This window comes from Eurypyga helias, unplaced genomic scaffold, assembly GCF_000690775.1.
Source record: "Eurypyga helias isolate BGI_N326 unplaced genomic scaffold, ASM69077v1 Scaffold48469, whole genome shotgun sequence".
Taxonomy (NCBI): Eukaryota; Metazoa; Chordata; class Aves; order Eurypygiformes; family Eurypygidae; genus Eurypyga; species Eurypyga helias.
Genome location: NW_010271015.1, coordinates 1 through 12,417, shown reverse-complemented (window position 1 = coordinate 12,417; position 12,417 = coordinate 1). Strand labels below are relative to the sequence as shown.

The following is a 12,417-nucleotide window of genomic DNA, read 5'->3' as shown; positions in this document are numbered from 1 at the left end:
TCGTTCCACCCTGTTTGCCCCCCTGCTAACTTTCTGTTCACCTTTTGCAAGGTTCCTGGGGGATCGCTGCCTCCTCTTTGATCTTCGCTGGCTGCACAGAGCTTCTCCGTCCTTCTGGGGCCGATGGACCCGTTGTTCTCTGAGCAGTGACATTATTCAGTGACATTAGCCTCCCGTGTGTGGTTCTCTGACCTGGCCAGAAAGTTCTTTGCACGGAACGACGACGATGGTGAGTGAATTGATGGCCGTCACCGAAGCAGGAGACAGCAGCCAAGCTGCAGCGTGAGCTGTGGAGCCAGGGTACGGAGGAGGCAAAGGAGAAAGAAATGGGCCCATCACACCCATGTGCACTTAGTTCAATCCCGTTTCCGCAGTGTCCCGCTCTGCCTGACGGAGAGGGTTTCTAGGAGGGTGCAAATGCACCATTGCTCAGCGGGCTGGGACATCTACCAAGGTGGCCGCTGCTTGGCATCACTGTGGGACCCACGGCCACTTGGGAGCAAAACTTTCCTCTGCTCTGTCCCTGCTTCCCTGAGCAGCCTTGTAGGATCCTTTGGCTGTGGTAGCAACTCAACGACACCCCAGCATCCCCCCAGCTTGACCGTGGGAAGGATGGGAAGTGCCGTGGGCATGGCAGGATGGGACAAGAAATCATGTTCACTGGATGGTGCTGGAATTTCTCCCTTGCTTGACCTTAATAAACCCTGGTTATTTCCTTCTGCCACATTTGCTGTGTGCTGGATACAACCTCTGCCCAGCACCGGGCCCTGCACTGTGGGCCGGAGGTGGTAGAGGCAGTGTGAGCACCGTCCGGTGCCCCTGACTCACTCGCAGGGTGTCACTTGTTTTATTTGGCTTTGCAGACACTGCAGAAGTGTACAGAAGCAGCGGAGCTGAGGGGTTTAAGAGAGATCCAGCGCTGCTGGTGTTCAAGATGAAGTTGTAGGAGAGGGAGAGAGAAGCAGAGAGGGAAAGGGAGGGATGGTGAGAGGGCAGTTGGAGGGGGGCCATATAAACGAGAAGTGGGAGCCATCCACAGGGACAGAAAGCGGCGGTGAGAAAGCAAGGCAAAGCGAGGTGGTAGAAGCAGAGGGCACAAGGGAGGACAAGAGGTCGTGAGGGAGGTGGGAAGCAATGTGCTGGTAAAGCACCCATGTTTGTGCAGGAGCCTCCTTCCCACCCCAGCAGTGTCACACTGCTCTGGAGCTGGGGTGAGCCTCATCTGTGTTGGACCCCAGAGCTGTGTTGGACCCCAGCCACAGGGCAGCTTTCGCTGGCATTTTTCTGCATCATCGGGTTGTTGGAGAAGCCCCAGAAAACACCGTCCATGCAAGGCCTTTGATTAGCCTAGCGCACACGCGAGGGAGGGAGCCGGTGGGATTTGCATTGCTGCAATGCCGTGGTTCTCCGCAGTGCCCGGCAGAGCCAGGTACAGGCACGTGGCTGACTTCACGCAGCTCCCCATTTGTCACGCTCCTGTGATATGAGTGGAGAGGGCAGGGGGACCAAGCGTGGTGCTTGGCTTCCTGGCTGTGCCAAGGCCATGTGCTGCAGGCAGTGGCAGTCACCAGAGGCTGTCCTCTGCAGGGCTGAGCCAGCTTTGCATGGGGACACCAGCTCTGGGATGCCACCCGGCTTGTGGGTGCCAGCAGGACAGATCCTGCTTCGCTTGCCAGCATGGACCGGGCCCCTGAGCCTCAGTCCTCTGGCTTGGGAGCTTTAGGGGATGCTGTAGGACAAGTCCAGGAAGAAACCCTAGGAAGGGGACAAAGACAGGTCACCTGAGAGACTGGGAGGGGGAAAAGGGCCTGCTTTTGCTCTCCAGACGAGCCCTGAGGAAGGCAAAAGGACCAGCCCATGGAAGAAACTCCATGGTGAGAGATGAGGGAGAAGTCTTTGTTAGCATCACACTGCCATATCCCACGGTCTTCACTTTCCTCTGGAAGAGGCCAGGATCATCAGGGCCACACCTTACCCTCACTAACACGGTTTTCTGTTGGCAGTGAAAGGGATGAGCTCATTTATTCAGACCCATTAAACTGAGCTCGAGCCCCACAGAGCTCCTCAGTGACCTCCTCCGCAATCTTGCAGCCAGGCCTGGGATGCCTCAGCCGCAAATCACCAGTGCTGCCATCATCCCAGCTGAATGTTTACAGTAAACTTTACATGAGGGCAACAGCCCTCCTTTTCCTTAATTACATATTAATTAGTGCTGCATGGCTCCTGAATGCGTAACTCTTACCGTGAAGCAGGTCTTCACCCATAACGCCCTAAGAGCAGGAGAAAGAGAGAAAGCTTGGCACAAAGTGTTTACACAGGGACACTGTGGGACACTCCAGACTTCTGCACTGAGACTGGGAAACAGTTAGAGATTATCATGGCAGCAGTAGGTTTCAGAGTGAACGCGCTTGCCCTGAATGGGGCAGACGGTTCTCCTTCCATGGCACTTCGCTTCCCCCCACCTTGCTGCCCACACCCAGCGTGTGGACTGAGATATCCCTCATGGCAAAGCCCTATGGGCTGACTGCGCAGACAGAGACGCAAGGACGGGGTGATACGGCGGACTCTGTAGCCTGGAAATCTGGAGGGACTGCACTCCTTGCTTTCCAGCTGATTAAAACAGCGAGGTAGCTAACGCTGGGGATCCCCGGCCAACACAGGAGCCGTTTACTGCCCGCTGGTCATCGGGAGCCAATTGCCAGCGTGAGCCTGCGGCAAATCCGGAGTTGTCGGAGGCTGTGCAGCCGCGTCGATGGTGTCCCGCGCCCCACACAGGCTGTGAAACCGCCAGTGTCCTCCCTTGCCCCTGTGCACGGTGGGACCTCAGCGAGGCAGCGGGAGGCTGTGCTCAAAAGCAAAGGGGTTTTGGCCCCATCGTTTGATGCTCTCAGCATGGCAGGCATAGCGCAGCAGGGCTGGGGGACATCAGGCAGGGGGGGCTTGCAGAGCTATGATGTGCATGCGCAGAGCCATGACACCCCTTTATTTCCCTTCTCTTTCCAACCCCTGCTTCTGCTTGCGTACATCTTCCCTTATTGCTTTGTGCTGCCCACTCCTAGAACTCCCAGGTGACGTGGTATTTCTAAGCCTCGCTGAAGCCGTTGCACGGCTCGCTAGAGCCCAGCTCCAAGGACACCCCTTCCCCCATGCAGAGGCCTGACGAAGCGCTGGGCTGGGAATTAAGTTTCCGTTCAAGCATTTGATGCTGCTCTCTGCACCTTGAGCCTCCATCATCTCCTATCCCTGTTTCTGATTTCTCCAGCTCCCCTCCTCCATGGTGGCTGCCATTCCTCTGCAGCCGATGCCTTTTGGAAATGTGTCCAGTGTGCTTTTCCCACTTTCCCAGGGATGGCTAGTCCTGCAGCTGCCCTTTGCATGTGATGCTGTGGCCGGTGGCCAGCTCGCCTGGCCACAAGTGGCCTCCACGTAACACGGAACATCTACATCGTTTCTGTGGGTGACGACTCACTCCAAACCCAAAGCATCAGAGGGAGAAGGGAACACCTGTTGGGAGCAGCGGTGACATGGCACAGCCGGACGCTACCTGTTCTTGCCTGTGTGTGGCCAGCTGTCAGCACCAATCCTGCTCCTCCTGGTCCTAGCTTCCAAAGGGAGCGTTCAGGGCTGCTGCAAGTTGGGGTGAAGCCTAAATAAATCAGGACGGAGAGAACAGGGAGAACACCTGGGTGAGAAGATGCATTTAGCACAGCAAACACCCACAAGCTCTGGCTCCCATCCCTAAGCTGTGCCTGGTGCTAAGCCCCGATTTTGGAAGCACGTGAGCAGGAAGGGCAGATACTGAGCCTGCCTTGGGTAGGCTCCAGAGCCAGGAGGGGAATTCCTGTCTGCCCAGTAACAGGGTATGCACTCCACCTGGTTTCACAGCTCAAAGGTGGAGGTGAAGAAAAGGTGTCACATCCTTGATCTAGAGCTGGGTTTAATTAAAGCTTAAGGAGCTTGATTGCTGCTTTTCACGCAGTCTCCCCTCCAGTCTGATTAGCATTCTGCAGTCTCTGCTCACAGCTTCTTGACTTAATTAATGACTCCTTGCTTGTATTTTCTCTCCTCCTTGTCATCACTGGGGCTGACGGGCTTTAACCCTGCAGAGGCTGGTTCGCCACACCGGCTGAGCACGGCCGTGCCGGGAGCTGGCAGAGAGAATGGGAGAGACCAGGGCACGTTGAGGCTTTGCAGCTAGTGGTTGGCACCAGCTCCGCTGCAAGCTGGGCACAGCTACCCTCAGCAACTCCATTCTGCCAGATGCGTGCCGATCCTCGTGCCCATGCATCTCCCCAGCGTGCGTGCCGTGAGCCAGACATTGCTGGGAGGTGTCAGACCCAGGTACCAAGGAGCTCATCCTGCTCTCACCTGAGAGCAAATCTGGCAGCCCAGGTAGAGCTTTCTGTCTGCAGACACATGGGGTGGAAGCAGGACAGCTCCTAATTCCATGACAAAGCAATGGGCTCGAGTGTTGCCTGTGTTTCCCTTTGAGCTTGTGGGAGCAGGACCTTGCACAGACCCTCCGCGAGCAGCCAAGACAGCCTTCCTGGCTCACAGACAGGGAAGTAATGGTGTTACAGGGTTGGTCAGGGCACATAGCCCTGTCAGCTGTAGGGAATTCTGCTCATTTGCTTTTGGGTTTATCTTCTGGTTCCTAATCCATGACCAGCCTTAGCAGGTTGCCAGCTGATTATTTTAATTCTTCCAACAATCACATGCTCCCTTCCCCTCTCAGAGCTTTCAGAAAAGCCCAGAGAAATGCTCCTCGACCTATCTCCTTTATCAGTTTCCTAATCAAAACTGCTGGCTCTTCTACCTAGTCACCCCCGCGGGCCCTGAGCTGACCAAGGCTGCTCTCCCACACTGGCCAGGCACACTGCATGAAGAAGGCATCTTTCTGCAAGTCCCTTGCTGTGACGGAGGAGGAGAGATCTGTCTTGCTCACGGAATGAGCAGAAGAAGCAGATGAAGGGGTGGGAGGTTTGCCAGAGATGCTTTGTAGGGCTCCTTCAGCAGCGCAGATAATTACAATGATGGATTTGAAGTCTGCTAGGAAGGCAGAGGTGGAGGAAGTAATAGAGTTCAGACGCTGGTTCGATACCCTGGAGTTTAATTATTTCAGCTGCCGAAGATTCTTGATGCTCGAGCATACTGCAGCGTGCCCTTCGCGTTCGCTCGAACGGGTGAGTGGCCGCTTCAGAGAAAGGCCTTTTGCTTGAATAACATCCACGCAGCTTTGCTGGGCGGCTCTGTTCAGGGCTGCTGCTTCTGCTGTGGCTCCTCAGCGAGAGGCGAGGAGGTCTTCGGTCTTCACTTGCCTGGCTGATCCTCAACCTGGCTGGTTTTGGCTGTGTCTTACAGGACTGCAGTGGCCGCAAGGATGGGGAGGGTGCCACTGGGTTCCGTGGCTGGGGATTCAGCACGTCACTGCGGAGCTGTGCTCCGCTCGCGGAGGGAAATGGAATGTATGTGGAGGCCAGACAGCCCTGGGGGTATTTACAAGTATGTAATATCATGCCCCCCCACCCCGAGGCGGGGGAATGCACCACCATTTGGGAAAGGGACCTGGAAGGTGAGTTTAATGGTGCAGTTCAAGAAAAACTAGGAGGTTGGGCTGAGTTTAATGGCAAAAATAAAGAGCAGGGGGAAACCTGTGCTGTTTCATTCTTCGTTACTGCAGCAGATACCTCCGGGAGACGCAGAACGCTGCCACCAGCCTCGCACCTACGTGCTGCACGGGGAAATGTGCAGCCTGGGGTGCAAGGGCAGGGGGAAAAGCCGCTGGGAGAGCCGAAGACTCTAGGCCAGGAGCAGCAGAGAAATCGGACGGTGCCAGTGAACAGCTCTTGGCACAGGGTGAAGCCACGCTCTCCTCCTCCCCTAGAACCTTTTCTTTCCTCCTTTCCCTCCCCAGCATGTATCTCTGTGGAGACAGAGCTGCTGAGCGCGGCAGGGCATCAAGGCTTTGGCATGACCAGCTGACGTGCAGAAACCCAACACTTCTCTTGGCCCAGTGCCAAATGCATGACACAGCTCTTGGAAGCCCAATGCTCCAACCCCAAGGCAGGAAAGCAGGCCGGACCGCAGTGATTCCTGCTTTTCCCCTCTCCCTGAAAACCAGATCTCCTTTTCTCTTTCTTGTCTGGTGTTATCGCTAAAGCAGTGGCAAAATTTCCTATAAGCCTGCTGGTTTTATTTGCCTCTGCTCATCGTGGCAGTCTCCAGGGGATTGCCAACGCTCCCTCACCTCCCACGGAGGGAGCAGTGCTGCAAGAGAGGGAAGGCAACCGCTCCTGGCTGCCTGTGGCACCCACACCCTTCCCCTCCGGAGCAGTCATGGAAACTCCAGGCAAGACAAAGGCCTGAAGAAGACAACAATGTCACGTGTGCTCAGGCTAAAAGCTTCGCTCCGAGTCCCAGCTAGGTGTGCTCCGGGGTTTGAGGAAAGCTTCCAAGCTGCGTAGTTAGCAGACAACATCAGCAACGAAGGCAACTGCCGCGATAAAGAGCTTTTCAGCCGCCTGCTCTTCGGCACCTTAATGGTCTCCTCAGCAACAAGGCTGTTGAGTGCAGCAGCGGGGGGCAGCTGGGTGTATGCGGACACAAGGCTGGGCTGGGGAGATGGGAAGAGGCGAGGTAAGTGAAGACGGGACACAAAGGTGACCTGCGGAGAGCACCCTGGGCATTATCTGCCCTGCCCAGGTGTCCCTCCCCGGCCCCTCAGCCCCTTGCTGCCTCCTCTCAGTGCAGCCATTTCACCTGGCACGGGGCACGGCACGTTCAGCCGCCTCCTCCCCACCAGCTCCGTACTTCCGCAGGAGCGCAGGCTGGGCTAGGCTGCTTTTCCTCTTGGCAAAACATCCCTTCTTCCAGCTCAAAGCAATCCCGCTGAGATTCCCTTTCCTCTATTTGTACGGTTTCACGGCAACTAACTCGAGCTGAAGTTCGGATTTCTTGGCTGTGGGAACCAAGATCGGGAGGTGAGTCAGCCGCTGTGTACTTCGATCTGCAAACAAGCTGGTGTTTGAAGTCAAACAACGTCATGTTGTCACTGCTGATTTCCCTACCAGGTAGGAGAGCAGCAGTGACCAAGGCCAGTGCTGTGCCTGGGGCCTGGAACGTACACAAAGAGCAATGAGCTCTCTGGGAAAAAAGAGAGAACTTGGCTGAGGAGGCCGAAAAGGCTGACAGGACTTTATTGAAGTTCGAAATACAAAAAGGTCAGATTGTCTCCCACCCCCTCGGCATCCTTCCCATCCCGCATATCGTAACGAAGTGTCGGTATGCACAGTGACATCTCCTGCCAAAGCACAAGACTTCGGCCCAGCCGTGGCCTCCTGCACCCCATGGATGAACCCATCTAAAGACCATGCGTGTCTCTGGTATCTCAGCTTTGAGCATGGAGGTCACCCCGCCACTTCCTGGACGAGAGGCCAGACATTAGCGAACACGCTGACCTGAAGGTCCTGGTCTGGTGTGGAGCACAGTGAAGCTGAATCTCTAAGAACGAACACTTCCAAACCAGAGATTCCCAAGCTGCGGGATGGGCATCGCCACCAGCACACTGTCATTTACGTGTGGCACACAGGTGGCTACTCAGACTGCTATTGGGCATGTTCTTGTCACCCTGCTGCTATTCACACCCTACTGACACAACTTACGGGTCCCTGCTCCAAAATAAAGCTATCTACATCTTCTTTACTAACCACAGTGGAGCAGAAGCAAGAGACTAGGAATTCCCTGCATCCTTCATAGCTGCATCACTTCTGGCTCCCAGCAGAGGTCATAACTTGTTCCTCATGCTGCACGTGAGGAACAACTCATTCCTCATGCTGCTCCAAGGTCCTGGAGCAACACACCTCCATGACAAGGAAAAAACACACTATGGGTCAGCTGTAGGTTTGGTGCTGCTGAGGCAAATCCACCTCCACCCCAGCCCAGTAATGCAGCTGAATAGATCCCACCTCCTATTGCAACTGGACCTCTTGCCCGAGACCACCAGCTGTAGGAAACCCAAGTCAGGGGGGATTTGCTGCAAGATGTAGATGTCTGCCTAAAACTGTGCTAGGATGAAGTCACCCCCCCGACTTTACTCTTGCACCAGGGCAGCTCTGACCTGCTAGCTGTCCAGCTGGGTATTTTTTGCAAGTGTGTCTCTGGCATTTAAGCACTAACTTGCAGCAGTAATCTAAAACCCAGGACCCAGAAGCTGTTAGTCTAGTAATTAAAAGCTTTGTATCATCCCATTTGTAAGCAGACAGTTCCTCTGCCTTCTCACCGCAGGCTCTGGGCAAGGTTAGGATTAAGCCTGGGCGCATGTTTCTCAGGGCAGTATGTTTGCTCAGCTGCGAGCATGCAGAATAAAGCGCGTGTTCTTCTCACAGCACAAAGCCTTCTGTTGTCCAAGGCATCCATCCACTGTCTCCTGCATGCAACCGAGTACTGCAGAGGTGGCAAAGGATGCCTGTTCCAAGGATTTCTGTGATGTTGGCCAGCTGCTGAGTGCACTAGTCGGGGCTGGTGACTGCACGTGGCATCAGACACCACCTACATCAGGATGAAGGGCTGAGGAGAAGGCAGAGTATCTCTGGAAGGGGTATCCTCTTCAATGCCAGCCCATCTGACAAAAAGAAGAGCAGCTCTTTTTTTCCAAAAAGTCTCAGCTGCAGCACTCTGTTGCCTGTTGTCCAAAGCCTGCTGCCTCCCCACGAGGCAGCTGTGGCAGCACTCACAGAGACAGTCTGGGCACCACCGGAGAATGGATCCGGCAGGAACGGCCACCGGCAGCATTTATTTAGCGATCTGGGAAGCAAGCTTCAGCTTCCTCTTCTTCTCTCTATGGCTTCTCCTGCTGCATCAGGATGATGATTTGGAAGCCCATTACCTCTTCTCCATCTGCTGCATCTGCAGGCTGAGCGACGTGAAGCTGGCCAGGAGGTCCGTGACCTCGTCCACCTGCCAGGAGGACACAGCTGGCTGTTAGGCAGGGGAAGGCAGTTGTGCAGTCACCCACCACCCCAGAAGAAACCCCCAGGCAGCAGGGACCACACCCCTGGCACCAGGACTGCCAGTAATGCCCATGCTGAGCATACTAGGACAGGATCCCTTCGGTCCCACAGTCGCACAGGAGGGCTCCTGCCCTCACAATCAAAAGCAATGGGAGCTTTTCCCCATTCCTCAGGGATGCTCGACCTCCACCTCAAGCAATCTAGTTAGTCCTTAAAACAGAAGTGTGTTGCTGCGTTACCCTGAACTCAACAGTGGTATCTGGGCTGTCTCCTTTAAACCTGTTGCTATGGGCTAAATCTGTTGTAGAAACCCCCCCAAACAACCAACACAAAAACCCCAAACAGGCCCTGCAACCCGGTGTGGTTGTGCCGATCCTGGCCTTAAAATGCCTGTGCCCTCAGCCCATCTGATCCTCAGCTTCTCTGCTGATCTGCCAGGCACAGTGATGCTTTCTGCATTTTGAATTCCAACCCAAAAGAGTACTATGAGTCATCATGTGGCTTGCCCACTTTACCCAACGTGAGTAAGAACACTTCCACAACCGTGCCTTCAATGCCACCCTGCTCACGCAGTCGCGTTCTCCTAACCGCGGGAAGTCACACCACAAGTAGGTGAGTCACCGGAGCTCAACGCTGCCCACCTGCTCCTTGGTGCTCGTCATCTGCAACCTGGAGCAGAGGTCATCCAGCTGTTCCTTTTGCTCATGCTGCCCCAGGTGGTCCAGGTATTCCCGCAACATCTGGATAATCTGAAACCCAAAGGTGCAGGAGGCAAACGTCAGACAGCTGCAGCAGGTTGGGAGGTGTTAACAGCTAAGGCTAAATTAAATGGCCAAGCGCAGCCTTGACGCTGCAGTACGTGGCAGAGTAAATAACCTGCAGAGCAGAACACATGCAAAGCAACCGGGGAGCACTTAATGGCAGCATCAGAGCTCAGTGAGTCACCAGAGGCATTGATCAGCCACCGAGGGACTAGTCATGATCCCCGTGACTGGTTTAAGAACGTGGAAGAGAGACAGGCTCAGCTGGAGAAGCACAAGGTCTAGCCCTGAAAGCACCAAGCTTGCCTTTACGGGCAGCTATCTTCCCTCACTGTGAGGAGCAGGGGCTTCCCATTCCAGCACGATCTCCTTGCGCACCGAGGATGAAAATCTCCGTGGGTCCTATATGGCTCCTGAAGCGAGGCACGCACCTCGTGCGTTTGTGATGCAGCCCCATGACCGCTTTCCTATCCCATGCCTCCAGGTATTGGAGCAGGGAAGACTGCGCTAGGAATGCAGAGTCCCTGCTGGAATGTGTGTGTCAAGGCTACAGCCCCAGGCTGTGGTCCCCCTCCTGTCACAAGGCATCTGTCTTACACGGTGGTTGAAGAAAGGAGAGTGCTCCATACAGCCTGAGAATGAAGACATTTAATGCATCCTTGGCCTACCAGAGCCAAGAGAGGTCCTGCAAAAATTCAGAGTAGCAGTTGGACAAAGGAAAGGTCTCTGAAAACAGAAGGAAAAAGTCAAACTCCCCTTCAGAGCAGCTAACAGCCTACAGACAGGTATTTAAATCATCTGCTAAGTGAGATTTGATCCTTAAAGGGTGCAGGAGACTGCCAGGGGCTGCATCACTTTACCAGAACGCAGGACTGTTTCTTTTACCTGTTTCACTTCAAGGCGTACGGCCTCCAGGCTGTGGGAGAGTCCTTCCTGCAGGATGTTTAGTTTGGATTTGGCGAGGTGCAGCGGGGTTCTGCCAGCTCGATCCAAGGCATCAACTCTGGCCCCTGCAAGACGCATGAGCATGGACAGAAAATGAAGCCTGTCTTCAGGACTCGGTGTCCCTGGGGAGTACCAAGGGGGCAGGGCAGGAAAGGGACAGGCTGTAATTGTCATAGAGGAAACGTTACCTCCGCGCAGCAGCGTGGTGATGACAGGAACGTGGTTTGTGCAGGCAGCTGGGGAGAGAAAACACAGGACACACAACTCAGAGGTACTAGCAATCAACAAAGGAGTTTCTGCTCAAGTACGGAGCTTGCAGCTTCCTTAAGGGCTCTTTGCCATGGGAAAGAGGAACAGCCCAATTGCTAAGGGTAATATCATGCCTGAGAATCTCTCTGGAAGAGATCTTGCGCTCCTTAGGTCTGACAGAGGGAGGGAAATGGATTTTTCTCGAACTCTGACCCTTAAGCCTTTGTGAGGAGTGAGGCTGATAAAACGCAGAGTCCCTCCTAGGTACTTAACGCTGGGGATGCATACTGTGATGCACAGGAACGAGGAAAGTGGAGAGGAAAGAAACAGCAAGGCAGTCTTCACCTCACTTCTCTGCATGCCACGCTCCTCTGTGTGGCACTTACCCAAGTGTAAGGGGGTGTTTCCCAGCCCATCTCTCTGGTTCGGGTCAGCTCCATGGTCCAGAAGCAGTTGCACTGGAAACAACAAAACAGAGCCACGTCAGTCCCTTACCTTTGCCCCACAGGTCAGGCCCACGGGGGCCGCAGGCCCATGGGGCAGCCCTCAGGCTGCTTCTGTTCGTCTCATCAACTTCCTCCCAGAAACAGGGGATGGAGCTTTGCACAGCAGTACAAAAGGACCCAGCAGAACGCCAGGCAGGCTCACTGCCCCTGGGCTCCCTGAGGGGAAGAACTGGGACTAAGAACATCCTTCTGCTCCAGTACAGCCCTAGACACGGGACCTGCTCCTCCCTTCAGCAGCAGGGAACGTGACAAGCTCCAGCACCAGAGTTCAGCTTGCAACTTTACCACCAAACACACTGAAAACAGCAATCTCTTGACACGTGCTGAACCAAAATAAAGTGCACCCTTCAAAATCTCTGCCACAGAGAAGTCGGGTGACAGAACTCCCCCTCCCCACTCACCGATGTGATCGTTGCCATTGCAGGAGGCAAAGTGCAGGGCTGTCCGGCCTTTGTCGTCTGCGGCACAGGGGTCAGTTCCATCCTCCAAGAGTTGCTGCACTGACAGTGCCAAAGAGAAGAAAGCAGGTAAGCTGGAGGGTCCCCTGACCAGAAAGGCTTCAATAAAGCGTTTTCTAAATTTGCAGCATCTAAAACACCCTGTCTGCACCCTTCCCCTCCTCTCCTAAGATAAAGGTCCTCAGCAAAACTACCGTCCCAGGAAAAGGTCCCAGGCGGGATAGGCAGAAATCTTACCTGTGTCCAAGTCGTTGCTATTGGCAGCTTCACGCAGCCTTTTCAGAGCTATGGAGAAAAGAAAGCAATTACTGGAAAGCACAAAGGAAAAAGGAGCGTTTCCCTGCCGAAACATCCCATCCTGGCACTCGATCCCAGGTGAAGGGCCCAGACCACGCTGATGCTGGCTCAGCCCCGAGAAGGGGAAGCAGGAGACTCCCGGTAAGGAGCGCTCTCCTTGTCTCACCCCCATCGCAGGCTCCCCACCCCGCCA

The 12,417-nt window shown here is 54.8% G+C and overlaps 1 protein-coding gene across 1 annotated transcript; it reads right to left on the bottom strand.

The window, feature by feature from the left end:
* Positions 1-8,880: 8,880 nt before the first annotated feature.
* On the bottom strand, positions 8,881-12,212 carry ANKRD54 (ankyrin repeat domain 54; the record flags this gene model as incomplete). The annotated part of the gene is made up of 7 exons (XM_010158649.1): positions 8,881-8,955; positions 9,650-9,757; positions 10,655-10,779; positions 10,903-10,950; positions 11,350-11,421; positions 11,871-11,969; positions 12,165-12,212. Coding segments are annotated over 7 exons (575 nt in total), but the record flags the coding sequence as incomplete, so codon positions are not given.
* Positions 12,213-12,417: the final 205 nt, after the last annotated feature.